The sequence below is a fragment of the Chelmon rostratus genome, chromosome 10 (assembly GCF_017976325.1).
Source record: "Chelmon rostratus isolate fCheRos1 chromosome 10, fCheRos1.pri, whole genome shotgun sequence".
NCBI classification, from domain to species: Eukaryota; Metazoa; Chordata; class Actinopteri; order Chaetodontiformes; family Chaetodontidae; genus Chelmon; species Chelmon rostratus.
Window position 1 is genome coordinate 7966796 of NC_055667.1, and position 23902 is coordinate 7990697.

The 23902-nt window shown below is 42.3% G+C and overlaps 1 protein-coding gene across 1 annotated transcript; it reads right to left on the reverse strand.

Annotated features, from left to right (window-relative positions):
• Positions 1–1212: 1212 nt before the first annotated feature.
• On the reverse strand, positions 1213–5953 carry LOC121613355. The gene is made up of 2 exons (XM_041946719.1): positions 5470–5953; positions 1213–4314 (listed from the first exon to the last, which is right to left on the reverse strand). The coding sequence occupies exons 1-2, from the start codon at positions 5486–5488 to the stop codon at positions 2939–2941; spliced, it is 1395 nt and encodes a 464-aa protein (XP_041802653.1). The 5' UTR covers positions 5489–5953; the 3' UTR covers positions 1213–2938.
• Positions 5954–23902: the final 17949 nt, after the last annotated feature.

Below are 23902 nucleotides of genomic sequence, written 5' to 3' on the forward strand. Positions count from 1 at the left end.
TGAGAGGAAGACCTCTTCCATAGCTATCCTAGTTGTTGAATAATCTTTAAAGTTTTTATATTTACACATGTACGGTGGATTAATATTGCTTGAAAGGGAACTCCATCAATTTTTACACATTAAAGTGTGTTTACAGATCTCGGGCAGCACAACGGCACATGTGAAATAAGCTTTTTGTGTCTCCAGGTGGAGCTATGTGATGGCTGATGCATTATGGGTAATGTAGTGTCAAGGCTGTGTGTCCCTTTTCCGCTCCTGTCCTCTCGTGCTCTGCCCAGGTGTGCTACATCTGATTGCTGAAGGAGAAATGAAAGCAATGTGTCTGCATCAGAAGAGAGGCTTCTGGCATGAGGACTGCTGGTCTGCCTGCCTCTCAGCCTGGGACTTTGTGTTGTGTTTTGGTGTGTTTTTTATGTCTTTCTTTAGCTTTGATTGTCTTGGTTGTTTGTATGTCTGAGGGCGAGGTGGGCACCAGGTTTTGACAAAGAATAAGCCTGAGAGAAATTAAAAAGACAACTGATGCACTGATCTAAACCATTTTTTAAAAAGTTGTCCATCAAAGGTGCAGCAGAGTATTCTATGAAAGTGAAAACAGACTTTTCAACCCCCCTAGTGTTTCCAAGCAGTATGACCACCGAAAGCACAGGATACACTTCATTTGTCTCCAAGTTTCCATGAAGAAACGATCAACACCACTTTGGAAATAAAGTTGACTGAAGAGGTAAAGTGAAACTGTCATAATTTTGTATGGAGTAATAACATAGTTTGAGCATTGCTTCGTGCAAAATACAGCAGGGGTTGGCACCAGGGTGGAGGGGGAGTAGAGGAAAGCATTGGGAAAAAAAGCATGAGTTCATTCAACATTTAATTCATAACGGAGACATGAAAGCAGATAGAACCAGTGCCAGGAGGACTGGATCACCAGTCAGTATTCATTTTCCAGAGATCGTACCAGGCAGCAGACAGAATCGCACAGTGAAAGCAACATCTGATAGGAAACCAATCTAAATGTAGATGGTGTCATTGATTTATCCTCATTATGTTAAACAATCAATATTTGCTCATATGTTAAAGCAAAAAATGTGTCTGCTGCCACTTTAAGTAAGTTGCTAGTTGGTGGAGTGGTCACGCACTGCCAAAGTACAGCAGAGAGCTTTGAACTGTTCCTGCAACTGTTAAAATGTAGCATGGTGAAATTACAGGACACAGAAATGTCTTTGAGGTTCTTTATTCAGAACAAGAACATTTTGCGTTCAGTTGAAATAAAGTAAAAGCTCTAAAATCAAAAGTTGCCCTCTGTGAACAATACTTAATTTATATGTACACATATTCGTGTAGACCATGGGGCTGTGGCTCTGTCATTAACTTAGCTGCAGTATAAGGTTTAGGATGGATTTCAGTCTGTGTCATCATAAAAAGAATCACATCGCTTAAAGCCCATTGCTGTGTCCTCAGAGGACGGGTTAAATATGCACCTGCCGTTTACTCTAAACCCAGTCAACGTGTCTAGTTGAAATCACTTAAACGCAACTCAAGGTCATCATATGTGAAGTTTAACTTAAACCTACCGCAGACATGGTTTTCCTATATTACTTATATCACAAGCTGGTACTGTTGATGGCAGCCGCAATGCTGCACTCGCTAGTTACTGTGGAGAAAATCATTGGTACCAAGCTGCATGTCCAAAGTCAGGAAACAGGCAGGAAACATCACTACAGACCCATCATATCCTGGATGCAACCTGTTCCAGCTTCTCTCCTCTGGGAGGTGCTGCAGAGCTCTGTAGGCCAAAACACCCCCACACAAGAACAGTTTGTTCCCACAGTCCACCACTCTGGTGAACAGTTAAATCAGTCATACAGAGTCAATAACCCTCTAACACCAAACTATCACTTCCACTGCGGATGGTATTCTTATAGTTTAAAATGCTCTGTTTTCAACATGCACATATCTTCATGCACTGTCACTCTCTATATATGTCCTGCTCGCTGTATATAGACATGCATGTACTGTACAATCATCGAACTCCATGTACAGTATATCCATTCAATGTTTATTTCTACCAATTGCATTTTTTCCAACTTAGAGAAACACTTGATTGTATATAGATATTTTATTTATGTTGTTGGACACTGGTGCTTTTTTATTAATATATATTTAAATATATACACATGTTTGTCTACATAGTAGTCGTCTGTTCTTTACCTGTTCAGCTTTTTTTGTCCTTGTTCTCAGCTGTCATGTCTATGAAAAAACAGAGTCAACTTTCTTGTATGTGTACACATGCTTAGCCAGTAAGGTTGATTATGGAAAGGTCTAACTCTGTATAACGCAGAACCTGTGCTCCTTTTGGCAGCGTGATCAGGTCCAGATAAAGCCCTGCAAGTTCTGGTTTATGCAAACCCCAGCTGACCTAGTGAGATGCTAAGTGACAAAGAAATAGCTCCTGCACATATGCAAACATAGGCACACTTATGTTTTCTTTGTTTTGCACTGTAAGTAATGATGTTTGCATAAAAATTGTCGCTTCTTTCTATTGTGTTGTTACAATTTACCCTTGTAAATTATTTTAAGGTACTGATGTATTGATATATTGATGAAATGATGTATTTATGTTTCTTGGTTTCAGTAGACCCTGTGTCTAAGGCTGTATCTGATGTAGGACTACAAGTCTCTAAGCTGGACTACAATCCCCATGATATCCTTGTAGCCTCAGCCATGTCAACACAGGTGTCTGGCGTTATGCAATCAAGTGAAGGGATGGCCAGAATCCTTTATCTACAGCCACATTCACTCAGTGTGCATGCCTGAAGAAGGTCACAGACTGAAAGCTTGCAGAAATAAATTGATGATTGTACAGAGTTGTGAGTGTGCGGTTGCTGTTTTTTGTTTTTTTGTACTGTAAGCAAAAGTGTCACATAAAATATTTCCTGTCTGTCTATTCATCAGACAGAAAGCACAGATAAAACACCACATATAAATTAGCAAGACAAAACAGGTATAGAACAGGAAACAACCAATCAGTGTGAGTATATATTATAAGGGCTATAACTATATACGTGCACATCCATAAACACCCAAACAGCTTCAATGATGTGGAATATAAAAACACTTTTAAAAAGGCAGCAGCAGGAACTGTAGCTGCACACAGACCCATGAACATCCCTGACAGCCCAATGTGGCCACATGAGGATACAAAAGCTCCAACAGCTGCCCCCACTGTCACCCCCAACCTTCCTCCAAATCCACAGTGGTCTCCCGTTTGTCCATACTGGTCTGTTGCTGCCTCTGCTGCAGAAAGAGATACCCCTGCTGCCCCTGCCACCCCCATCAGAGCTCCTATAGTGGGACCAGGACCCAGCACAGGGAGAGCCAACTTTATGGCACCTAAAACTGCTGTAGCAGAACCTGCAGCAGCAGCACACATTTTACCTGCACCACCCCTTTGCCAAGACACAAATAATGACACTCCCACAGTAACTGACAACAGCAGAGAAATGAAAACTCCAACAAAAATGCCCTCTAATGCAGCACTGTTTGTGTTCGTGGATGTTGGTGAATGTAAGGAAACAATTAGCTGCCCTGAAGAGTTATATACATCATATATGTTCAACATCAATGGCACAGTTACAGTGGTTAATATGAGGGAATGTGATTTTTTAAGTTCTTTTACAGCTATAATCAGAGGGGTCAAAACAACTACAAGAATTAACCTCGTTTTAAACAAAAAACCTATTAAAAACATAACAAATAAAGACTTTGCCCAGTGGAAAATTAAATGAAAAAAATAAAAATGATAAGCATGTGTCTTAAACCAGAACTCAGCAAAGACTGTAAATGTCCATACAACTACTACTGAAATAAAAAAACGCTGCAAAATACTGAAATTTAGGGTAATGGATAGAAAACCTTCTAAAGCTCCACCCAGAATGTATCCAGTTGCAGTGACAGCCATGAGACACACTGGCCCAGCGACAGCCAGGGCCTTCCTCATCACTGCCTCACCAGATTTTTTAATCACCAGTGAATATGTTGATAATCCAATATAGATACCCACAGCTAATGACACGGTTGAGGAAAAAACACCAAACATCTCAGCAAAGATGGACATTTGAATTCCATGCATTTGATTATTACTTCCTACACAATAGTAATTGTGCCTAATGTGTTTTTCCAGCTTGTCCATGAGCAGCCTGTCGTCAGCCAGAAGCTCCAGGGACTGAAGCACAACAACTGCTGTCGCTCCCAGCAGGAGGCCACCCGGAGCTCCAAACACCAGTCCAACACAGAAGATGGAAAGGACTGAAGCCAACCCTGAAGACAAATGGATTCTCATTATTAGTATGGAGGACTGACAGGTCACAGTGTGTACCATCCATCCTGTACAGCACCATCAGAGGCATGGACTCAGCTTTGACTAACTCACAAAACACTTGCAGGCTGTATATTCGTCTGTTGAGTACTCAACACACCATATTTAGGACATGGACTTGACTTTGTACCTGATTTGGGATTTCATTTACAACATTTGAGACTTGTGACCCACAAACAATGACTTTGTCCCACCTGTGAGTGTGTAAGAACACACACAAAGCTTCCCAAGGGCAGCCCAGGGAGGTAGTGTGATATGTCTGTAACAATCAAATGATTTCATCAAGGCTGAAGCAATGTGGATGAAAACATGACTTCTTTCCATTCAGAGAAACGGGGACTGTGACCACCATCAATACTGTGTTAAGTGTTACACTGGGAAATTAGTCCCTTCATCTGCTGCTGCTTTACCCAGAAAACACGCCTTTTAAACACTGGATCAACAGCAAATCTGAGATCTAAGATAAAGAGCAGTACTGGAGGATTGACTGTTTTATTTGCAACAATTTAAAGTGAGCATCAGGTGGTTACTGACATCATAAATGTGTGTCTTTAGTTCACCTGTTGACCCTGGAGTTGTCCTCAGGAACAGGAGGCGCTCCGCTGAAAGAAATGCATCTAAAGTTCAGCCACAGCTGAGAGGAGGCTTGAGCCGCCTGAATTAGAAGACTGAAGTCAGAAACTTTGAAAGCTGCAGAGCCTTTAGAACCAAGGTTCCTCTTGATATTTTGACTGGACAGTGTATCCATGATGTGTCTCAGTGGAGGGACAGTAACACAAACAGCACATTTGAAATGAAAAGAGTGTAACTTTGGAATAAACTCACTGGAACTGATTATCTCAGACTGCTGAAGCCTCACATTAACTCCAGATAAACTGTGGAATATGTCTGTGCACAGAATGAGGATGGTGGAGTTTGTCCCCATCACGCTCACGAGGAGGGGGGGGGGTCTCTAAATGACAAATATGAACAGGAGGAATGTATACAGAAGGTAAAAACTGCACCTGACTGTTCTTAGAAGCAGTTTAAAGCATAGATTCACAAATTTTCCAGAGACCCAAATTCCAGCAGCGTGTTGAGACGTAAAAGAAGCTCACCAGCGTCACATCGCTCCATTGTTTGTGAAGCAGCTCAGCAAAAGTTCGTCTTCAGCTCCTTTTCCTCTGAGATGTTCCGCCTGCAGCTCTTTGAAATTCTGCGATACTATTCAAGTGTGGTCAAATCCAAAGAAATGCCCTCACTCGACGCTGTTTTCCACGATGTTTTCCGATGCAAAACTGGAACTTCAGCCTTGTGTAACAGGAACATTCCTCAGCTCTGATCAGCAAAGGCAACAGTCAGTCAGTCATGAAACACTGCTGTAACTTTGCAGTTTCATAGGTTTCAACTGTCCGCAAAGAGGAAGAACCAGCTAACTCATTGTACTAAAACAGTTCACTTAGGAAAGTACTTAGTATCAGGAAATAAGTCATTTTAACCTATTCATAAGAAACTGCCAGGATCTACTAAAATTCCTAAACTGGGACTCGAAAGAGGCAGAAAGATAAAGCATGTTGGGGCTGACGGTGCCAGGCAGCTTTGCACTTGCGATACTTACAGTAAATGTCTGCTGGCCCATGTGAGGAATGTTGACGATCAAGTTCTGAGTCTGTTGATCAGGTACTGGGCTGTCCCAGAACACATAACTTCCAGTAAGCAGCATCCAGCAGCTGAACTTTACAGTAAAACCATAACAGGGATTTGGGATCACTACAGAAGCAAAAACAAAAACAAACAAAAAAAACTTTGTAGATGAACACACAACGCCATGAATTATGGTGTCACAGATTTGGGTGTTAGTTTTGTTATTTCCTGTTTTATATTTTCCTCATGTGTCATCTTTTTCTTTACTTCCTGTGCTATTTGTAATTGTTGATTTGTTTCACCTGTCCCTCATTTGTTTCCCCTGTTTTCCCATTGCTCAGCCTACCCCAGAGTATTTAAACCAGTGTTTTCCTTCAGCCAGTGCCAGCTCATCCCTTTACCTTGTTTGTGAAGAGGCCCAGTCTTTCTAAACATTTCCCAGTATCTTCCAGCGTTTCCCAATTAACAGGAGGGTAGCAGTAAGGGCAGCTGTGAGGAGGTTTCTAGCTTCCTGTTCCCACCGTGGGCTGTGTTCATGGGTTTATGGCTCAGTTATACAAGTTGATCCATAAAAGTCTGTATTACTCTAGTAGAGAGCTGTCATTACTTTTGTTTGATATTTTATGTGTTGACTGAGTTGTTCTTGGATCTTGGATGTGTGGATGGCCTCTCTGTGGGCACATTCAAAATGTATGAAATGTTCAGCATTGAATTATTGAAATTTGAAAAAGGTGATTTTTGCTTTTGTTTCACAATATTAATTCTAACATTTATGTATCACTGAAAAAAATAAACCTCTGTGATCTAAAGGAAGCTTCAGCACAGGTGTTAGTTACTCATTACCACAACAATCAGTGAAGTTGACTAATGCACAATTCAACATAAGAAGTTGTGAGTTTAAGATGATTCTCGAAGTCTTGGCTGGGTGTAGTATATGTACATTAACAGTTAAATTGCTTTTTTTTTCTACAAACAGTGTATCTGTTCCTGAATAAAGAGAGCCAGCTGCTCAATGAGGTGATAACTACAGTTATATTTAGTACAAGAAGTAACAGATGTATTGTCATTATCACTGTCACTTGCCTTATTATTTCATTACGATTATCATCTATATTTAATATTCTAATATTTCAAACTAGTTGTGATGCCACAAATTCACACTAAACATTCGCACGAACAGAAGAACTTTGTCCCTTCAGCAGATGAATGTGAAAACAGCCTTTGACTGTCAGACTCTGCACTGTGAAGGTCAAATGACCAAGTGAAGAAACTATGAGCTAAACACATTGTTAAGTGGGTGGGGACTTTAAACAAAAAATGTCCTGACAGCTTTGGCTGACCAAAGAATTCCTGAGGTCGGATGCTGTATTATTATTCTAGATGACTGAAGAGAAGATATAACCTGAAAAAATTCATACCAGGTCTGCATGTAAAACACCTGCAGTAAACGGAGTAACTTCACTGTCAACTACCAGTGTCCTCCTAATGTTTCGACTGGCCAGAAGCTCTGGAAATGTCCACCATGCTGTATTTTTCAAACAATAGTTCAGCAGTAGAGTCACAGTGTGGAGTTGAGGCTCAGCCACACAGACTTTAGATAAGTCCATTAGGTTCACTTTGAACAGGTTTCTAACACCAGATCCACTTCCTGGTTACCTACTACTACTTCCTGGTTACTACTACAACTTCCTGGTTGCCTACTACCCACAGGGTGGATCTCATTTCTCAAAATTGTTGTTTCCTCGCTCCTCGATCCTCGCTCGAACCGGAAGTACTTCTGGTTCGCCATCTTGCCGGCCATCCCAAAGCACAAATTGCGGCTCTGAGGAGCGAGGAGCGAGGAAACGACGATTTTGAGAAATGAGATCCACCCCATGAGTGCATCCTACCCGAAGTCTGTGGGTGGATCCCATTTCTCAAAATTGCATCCTCGTTTTCCTCACTTGCGTCCTTTCCTTGCGTCTTAGTCCCTCCCACCAGGGATGCATGAGAGGATGCAAGGAAACCACGCAAGGAGAGAAGAAACGAGGAAACATGTTTTATGAGAATTGAGACGTCCTTTCCTCTGAAGCGTCACGTGAAGCGACGTCTGTTTTCTGATGACGTGACACAGCTGGAGCTGCTGCAGTTACCGTTATATTCACACCCCCTTCCTCCATGCTGTATTCACCGAAAGTATCCATAACCAGACTCTTCCTCCGACCTTATATCAAGGGCTTTTAACACTTATTCCTAAACCTAATAAGGACTCACTCTGCATTGACAACTGGAGACCAATCTGTCTCCTTAACAATGATTATTAGATCTTAGCTGGAATCTTTGCCAAAAGACTTAAAGTAGTACTGGATGACATTATTGATGAAACACAAACAGGATTCATGAAGGGCAGACACATATCAAACAACATAAGACTTGTTCTGGATCTTACTGATTATGCTGAATACTGCCCTGATGACAGCTTTATGTTATTTCTAGACTTTCACAAAGCGTTTGACACGATTGAACATAAATTCATGTTCCAGGCTCTACAGAGATTTGGCTTTGGTAAATACGTTTGTTCAGCAGTAGAAACCATGTATAAGAAAGCAAACTGCTCAATTAAAATGCACACAGGTACTTCTCCATGTTTTGATTTAGGTTGTGGAATCAGGCAGGGTTGTCCTGTGTCACCATATTTATTTCTGATATGTGCTCAGTTGCTCTCTGACTTTATTAAACAGAGCCCCATCAAAGGGATAACTATAGCAGACAGGGAAATCATCATCAGCCAACTGGCAGATGACACCTCCTTATTTTTAAAAAATGCCTCACCAATTTCAGTTGCTATTAACCGAATTTCAGTTTTTTCCAGAGCATCCGGACTTCACCTAAATCTCAGTAAGTGTGAACTGCTCCCACTCAAAAACTGCAAAGGTACATCTATCTGACATACCTGTAAAAGAGTCTGTCATTTATCTGGGAATCACCATCAACAAAAACGCAAGCACCAGGTGCCTGATGAACTTTAACCATATCATAGAAAAGACACAGAAAAAATTCAACTCCTGGCTCCAGAGAGATCTGTCCCTCCAGGGCAGAATTCTCTTAGCTAAAGCAGAGGGCTTATCTCGGCTAACATACACAGCAATGTCTTTAGATGTAAACAAACAGACCATTGCAGCTGTAGACAAAATTCTTTATAACTTTGTGTGGAAAAACAAAATCCATTATATCAAAAAATCAGCCTTAATAAATTCTCATAAAAAGGGAGGATTTAACTTTCTTGAATCTCCACCTTAAATAACACGTTCAAAATCAACTGGATCAGACAATTCATTAGAAACCCAACGGCAATCTGGAACTTCATTATTTTCCAAAGTGGGCGGGCTTAATTTTTTGTTACTCTGCTCTTACAATATTGACAAACTTCCCATAAGATTAGCCAACTTTCATAAACAGATACTTCTTTCTTGGTCTCTGATTTATAAACATAACTTCTCCCCCCATAGATACTACATTTGGAACAATAGGGACATACTATACAAACACAGATCACTTTTCATAGAAAACTGGTTCACCCATGGCATAATTTTAGTCAGTCAGCTCCTCAGACCAGATGGCACATTGTTATCATACCCAGAATTCTTAAATAAATATACATTTCCCATCCCTCCGAAAGAATACGCAATAGTATTTGATGCAGTACCCTCTGGTGCAATTATGCTGTTCAAAAGTGTTGCGCTGCCTGAAACTGACCCACTACCTCTGGAGCCTGTGCAGACAGAAGTCGGTCGAATCTGCTTTTTAGTGAAAAAGAACAACAATCGAACCATACGGGCACTGTTCCAAAAAGGCATTGTCAGTATTCCCAATGCCGTATCATACTGGGACAATACATTCACAAATCTGATTTGGAAAAACATATGGTCTCTCCCTTGCAAATATTTAATCACAAATAAAACCAAAGAAGTATCCCTCAAACTCATTCACCGAATCTACCCTTCCAATTTATATATGCAAAGATATATAAAAAAAAAAAACATCAGCGAACTCTGCTCCTTCTGTAAACAGGCTCCAGAGGATCTTCACCACCTCTTCTGGTCATGTCCCCACCTGCAGATTTTTTGGTCAAATCTCACTACCTTCATCCGTCAGCATATTGACAAAAACTTTGCTATGGACTATCAAAATGTATTGTTTGGTTTCTTTTCAGTCCCACCCTCCCAAACAGACCGATATTACATAATTAATTTGATCTTATTTTTAGCTAAAGCTCATATTCACAATCGGAAATTCACCAACCAAATACCATGTACTTACCGTCTTGAAAGGGAAATCAAACAATACATTAATGTAATGGGGAAAATGGCATGATTGGGAGGAGGCTATTTATAGAGCAACGGAAGTGAGCGCTCCCCCTTTCTGTCATTGTGACCTGGCTGCTGTAGGAGGAAGCGCGGTGGTTACACGTGCTGCGAGGAAGATCAAACATTTCTTTCGGTAGGCGACATAATCACAGGAATAACGTACTTTGGCAACTAAAGTAAAAGAACCACATAATAAATGCATCCTATCTCTGTACAGCTAAGCTTGAGGAGAGGCTGTATGCTGCGCTGTAGAGCGCAGCTCAGCTGATGAGATCGGACGCTGCGCTGTAGAGCACAGTTGATGCCGTGTAAGCACGCAAAAAGTTGATTGGTAGGTTAACTTTCCCCTTGTGCTGTATCAATGAAGTTATTAAGTGCAATTCAAGCTCATGTAATTCATTTTAGTTGTGTCTTCCTATAGTTTCCGTTACATTCTAGCAGCTCAGGGAGAACTCAGAGTGAACCTGGAGTGATTTTACTCGTGGCCACTGCAGCATCACGCACACCGCTGGTCTGGCTGCTAGTATGCGTTCTTAAAGGTACGGCATATTGGCTTTACGTTGTTTAAACAAATGTTTTTAATTTATAATTTGCCATACAATTGGCTAATTCTGTGTCTATTTTATAGAACTGTCGTCCTGTGCAACACTGTCTGTCACTGTTTTCTTTTCCCACCTTAAGAGTTTTTTTTTTTATCAACGGGCCATTTTTTATAGTGGTTTTCTTTTATTCTTCCTGGAGTTCATATTATATTTTGGTAATTGATCTGAGCTGAGTGATGCTGTCATGGGCAATGTGCAATAAGCTTTACGGGTGAAGTGCAATACATTTATGGGCATGTGCAATCCTGTTCCTCAACAAAGAGACAGCCTGTTTAAAGGTCCCTTGTGTGAGTTTGTAGTGGCATTCATTCTTTTTGTGTGATCATATGATTATTATTGTTTGCTGTGAGTTTGTTATTTTGATTTTTTTTGGTTGGGCCACTGATTGTCTGTCTCGGAGGTTGTGGCCAAGTAATTGCTTGGCAACCACAAGCATCTTGTCCTGCCTAGTGTAGTGTATTGCCCTGCATCCCATGCTATGAGTGACGGTATATGACGGTGCTGTCCAGCTCGATAAATTGCCCTGTGGTTATTTGATGTATTATTGAATGTGTAAATAAAGTGGTTCATTAAATTGAAGTTGCCAGCCTCCTGTCCATTAAATTGAGACCCTTACCTGTGCCTGACCAATCAGTCTGGTACTGGAGGTGATGTTTATTATTCACTAGCTTTTCAATACTACATATTTGGCGCTGTGAGCAGGGTCGGTGGCTGGAACTTCATTTTTAAATTATTTATATATATATATAATTTTTTTTTTTTTTGGTGGCCCTGTTGAGTAGTAGAGTGGGAAAAGAAACAGTGACAGGTCTCCAGCAACGAGGGAACCGACGAGATCCAGATCACTACCTCTTTTGGACCAGAGACTTCGCATCAGGATCATGGAGGATCTACAGGCCCTAATGGAGCAGCTGCAGCAGCTAAAGGCAAGCAATGAACAGTTGAGAGAGCAGCTGCGAGAACAATCCCAAACACTGAACTCAGTGTCAGGGCCTTCCACGGCCACTTCTAATGTGACCTCGGTCAATAGTCCAGTAGATGAAGCCATCAATACTCGTTACATCTATGTACCTAAAGAACGTAAATGTCCAAAGTTCACTGGTAAAATGTCAGTTGATCTGTTAACAGTTGAACAGTGGGTGGAGGAAGTACGCAGATGTTTGGGGGTTCGACAAATGCCCTTAGCTGAACAATTGTTGTTTGTCACCGATCACTTAGATGCAGCTGCTAAGTCTGAGGTCAATTTTCATCCAAGCATTAACAGAGACACCCCAGAAAAGATTTTTGCTATCTTGCTAGAAAATTACAGCTGCTCACAGTCCTATGTTGCTGCACAGTTACAGTTCTTTCAGCGTACTCAGCATGATGGAGAGTCTTTACGTGAGTACTCCCACGCTCTTAAGTCCCTAATGGACATTGCAATTCGTAAAACTCCAAGTGGTATTCCCAACTCTGATGTGCTATTGCGTGATCAATTCATCGAGCATGTACGTGATGACATGTTGCGTAGAGAGTTAAAACAACGTGTAACTGAAACAACAGATATGTCTTTTGTTGATCTGCGGGCTATCGCTATTAGGTGGACAGATGCGGTTAGACAGGGTGGTCGAAGTAAGCCTCGGGCCTACTCTTGTGATTCATACTCCCAGGTAGCTGATAGCGTTGAGGCTAACACAAACGCAGTCACTGCAAGGTCCAATGACGAGATTTCAGAGATAAAAGAGTGCCTTCGAAAACAACAAGCCCAACTAGATGCGATTATGAAACATGTCACTAATCAGCCACCACAGCCAAGCCGAAGTAATGCATCGTTTAACTCAGCTAAGCATTTTCGCTTCCAACCAGACGGCAAACCAATTTGCCATCGCTGCAACAGGGCAGGTCACATTGCCAGGTTTTGTAGGGTACACTTAACCACTTCCAGGACTCCTGTAGGGACTATCTCTGAAGCGGGGGTGCACAGCCAGGTGATGGGAGGGGGCCTCGATTATCAGCCGTCGGAAAACTAGGCCCCTCTGGTGCAGAGAGCCAGGCGCCAGAAAAGGGTTCAGCAGGCTCATCAGAAGACCAAATGGAGGATGCTTCCCGACTTGTTGGAAAGTGCCCGGTTGCAGAAATCAGCATGGGGGGCGTGATAGTACCTTGTCTTTTGGATACTGGGTCAATGGTCACCACAATCCGCGAAAGTTTCTTTGAGAAACATTTCAAGTCCCAGGGTGCCGGGTTACTAAAAAAATGCAACTGGCTGTGTCTTAAAGCTGCTAATGGACTAAAAATTCCCTACAAAGGGTATATGGAGCTCGATGTGACTGTTTTGGGTATAACCCTCACCAGAATGGGTGTGTTGGTTGTGGAGGACCCTCCAGTTGAGCCCATGCACCAACAGCAGCTGCCAGTCCCTGGTCTTGTAAGGATGAACATCATTGGTCGTTGTTATCACTCACTTTTTGAACAGTTTGGCGCTGACCTTTTCGACTTACCTGTTCTCCAAGCAGCTGGCAAGGAGTGGAGGAAGACCCTTTTCTTGTGTCAACGCATTGAGGCCTTGAATACTCAGGGGTACTTGGGTAAAGCCAAGATTCATGGCCGAGCTGTCCGTGTTCCCGCCGGTTCCTTGAAGTGGATTCACACCACCTGTCCCTCTGCTGCCAACACTACACTTCCTTCAGTGCTTCTTGAGCCTCTGTCCACAGGAAACCCTCTCCCACCTGGTGTTCTGGTGTCTTCAGCCCTCCTTTCGGTCCACCAGGGCAGTGTGGAAATCCCGGTTGTAAATGTGGGCACTGAGGATGCCTGGCTACAACCTCACACGCAGCTGGGAGAATTGCATGTGGTCGACCCCTTGCAAACAGGAGACCCAGTTTTTACTGAGGAAATGGAAGATCATAACACTGTAGCAGTCGTCCGCACAGTGACCGCAGAGAGCCCCCTGTCTGTTGACTTTTCGAACTTGTCATGGCCTAATCTCTCTCCTGAGCAACATCAGAAGGGAATGGAACTTTTGCAAAAGCATACTGCAGTTTTCAGTCAGGGAGAAGGTGACCTAGGGTGTACCACCCTAGTGGAGCATGAAATTCCTTTAACGGATACCGTCCCAGTGCGGCAACGTTATCGCAGGCTCCCGCCATCACAGTATGAGCAGGTTAAAGCTCACATTCAAGAACTTTTGGACAGGGGTGTCGTGCGTCCAAGCTGTAGCCCGTACTCCTCCCCAATTGTGGTTGTTTTTAAAAAAACTGGGGAGATCAGATTGTGCGTGGATTACAGATTGCTCAATGCCAAAACAAGGAAAGATGCTTATCCACTGCCTCGGATCGAAGAGTCCCTGGATGCTCTCACAGGTGCCCAGTGGTTTTCCACATTGGATCTTGCAAGTGGCTACAATCAAGTACCTGTGGCAGAAAACGACAAAGCAAAAACTGCTTTTTGTACCCCTTTTGGACTCTTTGAGTTCAACCGAATGCCCTTTGGGCTATATAATGCACCCAGCACTTTCCAAAGGCTGATGGAGCGGATCTTTGGAGATCAAAGCTTTCAATCCTTATTGTTGTATTTGGATGATATTGTCGTTTTTTCATCATCTTTCGACCAGCACCTTCAACGTCTTGACTTGGTACTGAATCGCCTTAAACAACATAACTTGAAATTGAAGCTACAAAAATGCCACTTCTTTCAGTCTGAGGTCAGCTATCTGGGTCATGTAATCTCAGCATCTGGTGTTGCCACTGACCCTTCAAAGATCAGTGCTGTGGCTGAATGGGCACGACCTACAACTTGCACTCAGCTACAATCTTTCCTGGGGTTTGCCTCCTACTATCGCCGCTTTGTTGAGGGATTTGCAAAGCATGCAGCCCCGCTTCACCAGCTGGTGGCTGAAATGGGGGGCACAAAAAAGAAACGTAAAACCCAAGGGAAAAATGTCATAGGTGACGGCTGGAGTGAGGAGTGTGAGAAGGCATTTCAAACACTCAAAAAGTTACTTGTGAGTGCACCAGTTCTAGGTTATGCAGATTTCACTAAACCTTTTGTTCTAGAAATAGATGCTAGTCATGCTGGGCTAGGAGCAGTATTATCCCAGGATCAGGATGGAAAGCGCCGGCCCATTGCATTTGCAAGCAGGGGCCTCAGACCCGCCGAAAGAAATATGTCCAACTACAGCTCTAGAAAGTTGGAATTTCTAGCACTGAAGTGGGCGGTAACCCAGAAATTTCGGGAGTACCTATTGGGAAACAAATTCCTTGTGTTCACTGATAACAACCCCCTCAGCTACCTGCAATCTGCAAAATTGGGGGCAGTGGAGCAGAGATGGGTATCAGAGTTGGCAGTTTTTGATTTTGAAATCAAATACCGCCCAGGGCCAATGAATCGTAATGCAGATGCATTGTCACGACAAGATCACCCCCATAGCACATCTTCCTCGTTTCCTGGATTGAAGGTGCCACTTGAAGTTCAGGAACAAACAAAATACATGTCCCAGGGCGCCCCAGCTGTCGTCGCCACCTGCCAAGCAATGGCGTCTCTCCCAGCACGTTCGACTGCTGATCTACAAATCTTACAAGCCGCAGACCCAGTTATTGGTGCATTTGTGCAGTATTGGCAAAGGGGAAAACCGCCAACCAAACAGGAAAGGGTGAATGATTGCAGAGGAGTGAGGAAGCTGGTACAGCAGTGGGCTAGGATAGAATCGAGGGATGGTGTCTTATATCGGCAAGTAAAAACACCAGGAGAGGGACATGTTGTGTTTCAACTGTTGTTGCCCCAGTGCTTGCAGACAGAGGTCCTTAAAAACCTTCATGATGACCATGGCCATCAAGGCATTGAACGCACGACCAGTCTCGTGAGGCAAAGGTGTTTCTGGCCATTTATGGGAAATGACATTGAAAAATATTGTCGAGAGTGTGGCCGTTGCACACTGGCCAAAGCAGTACAACCCAAAGTCCGCACCTTCAGAGGCACTTTAACAGCCTCCAAACCACTGGAAGTCCTTGCCATTGATTTCACCACATTGGACAAAGCTAGTGATGGAAGAGAGAATGTGCTTGTGGTCACAGATGTGTTTTCCAAATTTTCCCAGGCGTACCCAACATTAGATCAGCGAGCCAGTACTGTGGCCCGAGTGCTGACAGACAAGTGGTTCTACATCTATGGTGTACCCAAACGCATTCACAGCGATCAAGGGAAAAGTTTTGAAGGGGACCTCTTGCAAAGGCTTTGCCATCTGTATGGCATTGAAAAAAGTAGAACTACACCATACCACCCAGAGGGCAATGGACAATGTGAAAGATTTAACCGGACATTGCATGACTTGCTGCGCACCCTTCCTCAAGAAAAAAAAAGAAAATGGCCACACTACTTGCCCCAAGTGCTGTATGCCTATAACACCACTGAACACCAGTCCACAGGTTATTCGCCATATGAGCTCATGTTTGGTCAGAAAGCCCAGTTGCCTGTGGATTTCTTGTTAGGAGTGCCCCCTGGGGATCCTATGCCTAGGTCAGCCCAAGACTGGGTGGAGGAACACCAACAGCGCTTGAGCTCGGTCTATCTACGTGTCAAAAAGCAGTTGCAGGAAGCAGCAGAGCGGAGGAACAGACACCACCAACCAACTGCGACCCTCCTGGCACCTGGAACGCTTGTGTACAGAAAAAGTCACCCCACTGGACGTCACAAAATCCAGGACACCTGGGACTCTGTCGTGTATACGATTGTGAAAAATATGGATGAAGAAGGCCGGGTCTACAGGATATGCCCCAGAGATGGCGCGGGCCCAGAAAAAACACTTAACCGGTCGGAGCTCAGAGTGATAACGGCTCCAACTAACATGTCTGCGACCCAAAATCAACCAATACCTGACCCTGGCTTGACACCTGACCCAGTTTTGCACCCACGTTTGAATACAGATGACAGTGATAGCGACTCAGAGGGGGTCGTAATCACCATGAGCCCAGAGCAGCGGCACGTTCAGGCCCCCGCCCAAACATACCTTGTTCCTGCTAGTGCACCCCCAAATGCTACTACACTGATTGGTGCCACTACATCAAAAGGTGCAAACATTGAACAGAATAACGTTAATGGAAACCTAGACACAGAGAAAGTTGTAGAAACCAATCTAGTACCAACTCGGCCTAAAAGAAGTACAGCAGGGCAACATCCTAATCCCTTTCGCTTGCCAAGATCAGCAGGCCATATGCTCTCTACTGCAGCGTCAAACTTGCAGTTGTCAAACACCATTAACAACCAAGTAGCACAAAATGTATTTAGACCTTGGTTGTAATTTGTCACCGGGACGGTGACGTTCCAAAATGGGGGGTTAAGATGTAATGGGGAAAATGGCATGATTGGGAGGAGGCTATTTATAGAGCAACGGAAGTGAGCGCTCCCCCTTTCTGTCATTGTGACCTGGCTGCTGTAGGAGGAAGCGCGGTGGTTACACGTGCTGCGAGGAAGATCAAACATTTCTTTCGGTAGGCGACATAATCACAGGAATAACGTACTTTGGCAACTAAAGTAAAAGAACCACATAATAAATGCATCCTATCTCTGTACAGCTAAGCTTGAGGAGAGGCTGTATGCTGCGCTGTAGAGCGCAGCTCAGCTGATGAGATCGGACGCTGCGCTGTAGAGCACAGTTGATGCCGTGTAAGCACGCAAAAATTTGATTGGTAGGTTAACTTTCCCCTTGTGCTGTATAAATGAAGTTATTAAGTGCAATTCAAGCTCATGTAATTCATTTTAGTTGTGTCTTCCTATAGTTTCCGTTACATTCTAGCAGCTCAGGGAGAACTCAGAGTGAACCTGGAGTGATTTTACTCGTGGCCACTGCAGCATCACGCACACCGCTGGTCTGGCTGCTAGTATGCGTTCTTAAAGGTACGGCATATTGGCTTTACGTTGTTTAAACAAATGTTTTTAATTTATAATTTGCCATACAATTGGCTAATTCTGTGTCTATTTTATAGAACTGTCGTCCTGTGCAACACTGTCTGTCACTGTTTTCTTTTCCCACCTTAAGAGTTTTTTTTTATCAACGGGCCATTTTTTATAGTGGTTTTCTTTTATTCTTCCTGGAGTTCATATTATATTTTGGTTATTGATCTGAGCTGAGTGATGCTGTCATGGGCAATGTGCAATAAGCTTTACGGGTGAAGTGCAATACATTTATGGGCATGTGCAATCCTGTTCCTCAACAAAGAGACAGCCTGTTTAAAGGTCCCTTGTGTGAGTTTGTAGTGGCATTCATTCTTTTTGTGTGATCATATGATTATTATTGTTTGCTGTGAGTTTGTTATTTTGATTTTTTTTGGTTGGGCCACTGATTGTCTGTCTCGGAGGTTGTGGCCAAGTAATTGCTTGGCAACCACAAGCATCTTGTCCTGCCTAGTGTAGTGTATTGCCCTGCATCCCATGCTATGAGTGACGGTATATGACGGTGCTGTCCAGCTCGATAAATTGCCCTGTGGTTATTTGATGTATTATTGAATGTGTAAATAAAGTGGTTCATTAAATTGAAGTTGCCAGCCTCCTGTCCATTAAATTGAGACCCTTACCTGTGCCTGACCAATCAGTCTGGTACTGGAGGTGATGTTTATTATTCACTAGCTTTTCAATACTACATTAATACAATTACTCAATCTGAAAACAAGAAAGCCATAAGGACTCTAGAATTACTTTCTTTGTTTCCGTGTTTCTAAACTGATTTTCTATTGGCCTGTAAAAGATATACTGTATATTCTGTTTTCTTTTCCTGCACTTGTTGACTTCATGCAACATTTATTTGAGACTACCTTATTTGTGCATGTAACCCTCTCACTCCCTAGTTTTTCTCTATTGTCAATGTGAACAACATTAATAAAGAAAAAAAACGAAAAAAAAACGTTATATTCACACCCCCACCGCCCCCCACCCTCGATATATTTACATTTTATACTTATATTTACATTGTTAAAATGTCTCCAGCACTAGCAAATAAATATGAAACACTTTTATTAACACACATGAGAATTAATGAGTTCATTCTTGGCTGGACGTCTCTTCCAGGTGAACAGGTGTCATTTTCTGACCTGAACTTTATCAGCCTCGCTGTGTCTTCTGTCCTGTTCAATGAGACACATTTCAGACCTGTCAGTGAAGGCCACGAAACACATTATTTCACTCAGATAACACGCAGAACGAGTGACGACAGGCTGATGTGTTAGTGTTAGAACAGGTTGTAGATAAAAGACTGCTGAGTGGAGACAAAACTGGAGACAGATTTTTAATGTCTGACGCTGAACGCAGAAATCAGCTGTTGCGGACTTTTATCCATCAGTAGAAATAACAGCGGTAAACCAAACTCTGTCTCCAGCTACGTCTCTCTCGTGCCTGGGAGGTCCCGTCACTTCTCCACATTTGACATGATTTCTCTGAATATCTGTAAAGAAATACGTTTTCCTGCCTGCCGGCCTGCGCAAAGCCAGAGGCGGTTGCTACGCAACGTACGTGTTTTACTTTCAGAGCCGCTGCGCAGTGAGAGCGGTGACAGACGCGAGTAGGCTCATTTTAAATCAATAAATATGTTTTAATCACTATTTTGTGTCACTTTATATTGAATGCTTTAGTAGTGAGCAGAGTTCAAAGCGGGATAATAGTGAGCAGGTTCCTATCGTTCCTGCTCACTAAACATCATCTCTAACGTGATTGAAACCTGCGGGATCCTCATGTTCTTGTATTATCACTCTTTGGAGAACGTAGCGTTCAGTTAGGGTCGTCTGAATTACAGCCATTCACTGCAGGATATTTACACTGGCGCACTTTCTCCTCCACCCCGTTCAAACGTGACAGCTGTGGGGGCGGAGTCTTCATACCGTTCAGTTGACAGGGTGGATCTCATTTCTCAAAATTGTCTTTTCCTCGCTCCTCGATCCTCGCTCGAACCGGAAGTACTTCTGGTCCGCCATATTGCCGGCCGTCCCAAAGCGAAAATTGCGTCTCTGAGGAGCGAGGGTCGAGGAGCGAGGAGGGCCCTCGGAGGAGCTATGAGCGAGGATACATCAGTGCATCCTACCCGGAAGTCTGTCAACTGAGTTGTGTTGTGTAGAGTGTCATGTGTGACAATAAAATAAATAATAATAATAATAATAAAAAAACGGACAAAAACAGGGACGATAGGAACCTGCTTAGAACTCTGCTCACTACTAAAGCATTCAATATAAAGTGACACAAAATAGTGATTAAAACATATTTTCCTGATCTAAAATGATCCTACTCTCATGTCACCGCTCTCACTGCGCAGCGGCTCTGAAAGTAAACACGCACGTTGCGTAGCAACAGCCTCTCACTGTGCGCAGGCCGGCAGGCAGGAAAACGTATTTCTTTACAGATATTCAGAGAAATCATGTCAAATGTGGAGAAGTGACGGGACCTCCCAGACCTGAGAGAGACGTAGCTGGAGACAGAGTTTGGTTTACCGCTGTTATTTCTACTGATGGATAAAAGTCCCGCAGCAGCTGATTTCTGCGTTCAGCGTCAGACATTAAAACATCTGTCTCCAGTTTCGTCTCCACTCAGCAGTCTTTTATCTACAACCTGTTCTAACACTAACACATCGGCCTCTCGTCACTTGTTCTGCGAGTTATCTGAGTGAAATAATGTGTTTCATGGCTCGTAGGTTTCTCTTCACTGGCAGCTCTGAAGTCTGTCTCATTGAACAGGACAGAAGACACAGCGAGACTGATGAAGTTCAGGTCAGAAAATGACCACCTGTTCACCTGGAAGAGGCGTCCAGCCAAGAATGAACTCATTAATGCGTTAATAAAAGTGTTTCATACTTATTTGCTAGTGCTGGAGACTTTTTTAATAATGTAAATATAAGTAAAAAATATAAATATATCGAGGGCGGGGGGCGGTGGGGGTGTGAATATAACACTTGTTTTTTGTTTTTTGTTGTTCACATTGACAATAGAGAAAAACTAGGGAGTGAGAGGGTTACATGCACAAATAAGGTGGTCTCAAATAAATGTTACATGAAGTCAACAAGTGCAGGAAAAGAAAACAGAATATACAGTATATCTTTTACAGGCCAATAGAAAATCAGTTTAGAAACACGGAAACAAAGAAAGTAATTCTAGAGTCCTTATGGCTTTCTTGTTTTCAGATTGAGTAATTGTATTAATGTATTGTTTGATTTCCCTTTCAAGACGGTAAGTACATGGTATTTGGTTGGTGAATTTCCGGGTGTGAATATGAGCTTTAGCTAAAAATAAGATCAAATTAATTATGTAATATCGGTCTATTTGGGAGGGTGGGACTGAAAAGAAACCAAACAATACATTTTGATAGTCCATAGCAAAGTTTTTGTCAATATGCTGACGGATGAAGGTAGTGAGATTTGACCAAAAAACCTGCAGGTGGGGACATGACCAGAAGAGGTGGTGAAGATCCTCTGGAGCCTGTTTACAGAAGGAGCAGAGTTCGCTGATGTTTTTTTTTAATATCTTTGCATATACACCCTTTGTCCTGTGCCAGATTGTCTCGTGCCAAGTCTTTGTACCAAGCCGTGATTTATCCAGCATTCCTTGATCCTTGTCTTCTTGTTATTGCCTTGTGTTTTTTCGTAAGTAAATCATTGTTGAACAAGTATTTTTCTAGTCTAGATTTGATTAATTTGTTACTTTGTATCCTTGCCATTTGAGCCCTTTTTGAGTTTTGAAATTGACCTTCTAAATTATCCTTAGCGTCTTTTGTTTGTACTTTGTTGCCATACGTTGTATGTGCTGTTGTTATTTATCCTGAGCGCCTTTTGTTAATAAATAACTTCTTTATTTTGTAACTTCGCTGATTGTGTCTGAGTCTTGCATTTGAGTCCTGAAACCTCGCGCCTCTGGGCCCTGTCAGATAGATGTACCTTTGCAGTTTTTAAGTGGGAGCAGTTCACACTTACTGAGATTTAGGTGAAGTCCGGATGCTCTGGAAAAAACTGAAATTCGGTTAATAGCAACTGAAATTGGTGAGGCATTTTTTAAAAATAAGGAGGTGTCATCTGCCAGCTGGTTGATGATTTCCCTGTCTGCTATAGTTATCCCTTTGATGGGGCTCTGTTTAATAAAGTCAGAGAGCAACTGAGCACATATCAGAAATAAATATGGTGACACAGGACAACCCTGCCTGATTCCACAACCTAAATCAAAACGTGGAGAAGTACCTGTGTGCATTTTAATTGAGCAGTTTGCTTTCTTATACATGGTTTCTACTGCTGAACAAAAGTATTTACCAAAGCCAAATCTCTGTAGAGCCTGGAACATGAATTTATGTTCAATCGTGTCAAACGCTTTGTGAAAGTCTAGAAATAACATAAAACTGTCATCAGGGCAGTATTCAGCATAATCAGTAAGATCCAGAACAAGTCTTATGTTGTTTGATATGTGTCTGCCCTTCATGAATCCTGTTTGTGTTTCATCAATAATGTCATCCAGTACTACTTTAAGTCTTTTGGCAAAGATTCCAGCTAAGATCTTATAATCATTGTTAAGGAGACAGATTGGTCTCCAGTTTTCAATGCAGAGTGAGTCCTTATTAGGTTTAGGAATAAGTGTTAAAAGCCCTTGATATAAGGTCGGAGGAAGAGTCTGGTTATGGATACTTTCGGTGAATACAGCATGGAGGAAGGGGGTAAGTTTGTCATAAAATGTTATGTAAAATTCAGATGTCAAACCGTCAGTTCCAGGAGATTTATTTAAGTTGCTGAATGGCCACTCTGACTTCTTCTACGGTTACATGTTTGTCACAGAGGTCCCTTTGGTCGAAGTTAATAGATTTGAGCTGAGAGAGATGTCCAAAGAAGTATTTTGTTGCATTTTCATCATATTGTGATTCATACAAGTTCCTATAAAACATTGAGCAGTGGTTGGATATCTTTTGTGGATCATCTGTGACAGCTCCATCTATACTAAGTTTCTGAATGCAGTTCGCTCTGCCGCGTGACTTTTCTAACCTTAAAAAATATGCTGTGTTTTGCTCCCCTTCTTCCAGCCATTGCTTTCTGGATCTCACATAAGCTCCTTCTGCTTTAACTCTGTTTTGTCTAGCTTGAGCTGCTGCTCAATTAGTTCTTGTTTTTCAGTTAGACTGTCAGGCATACATTGAGTGGTAACTACTTTTGTTTCTTCTTCCTTTCTTAGTTTGGCTCGGGAGGATCCATACTGTCTTAAGTATTTCGCTATCTCGAACTTCAGTAATTCCCAGTTTTTTTGGAAACATTTCTCATTCAGTGTCCTCTGCCAGCAACATTTTATTAAAAAGTGAATTTTTTCTGTAACTATTTTATGTTTTAAGACCGAGTTGTTGAGTTTCCAGTATGAATTCCTACAGGTACTGGCATTAGGTTAAAAGTTAATTTGAAGATTAATAGTTGAGCGGGGTAGTCAGAATGTTGACATGGATATTATTTTCATCCAGACTGCTTGAGATTAACCAGTAGTCGATTTGTGATCTGCAGGTACCGGTTTTATTGGCCCACGTATAGGATTTGGATTCTTTTTTCTCCAGATATCTACAAGTTGAAATTTTTGCATAAATAAGATGACATTGGAAAGAGAATTTGTTCTATTTTTGGGGGGCCACCTATCTACAGAGTCGTCTACCATAACATTAAAATCATCACCAACGACAAACAACAAGTTTGGATATTTAGATAACCAGAACGTAAACCGTGAACCCAGAGTGTCAAACAGGAAGTCATTATCAGTTTTTGTATTATAACCATATACATTGGCCAGAAGGACTATAATGTCATCAAATGTAATGATTAGTATAAGAAATCTACCATTTGCGTCATTCTCAGAATGTAATACAGCTCCTTCAAATGTATTTTTCAGGGTGGTTACTCCTGGGGTTCGTTTCACAAAGCAGGTTCAACAAACTCTGAGTGTAACCCTGAACTCTGAGTTGATCTACTCTGAGATAGGAAACTCTGAGTTTTCGAT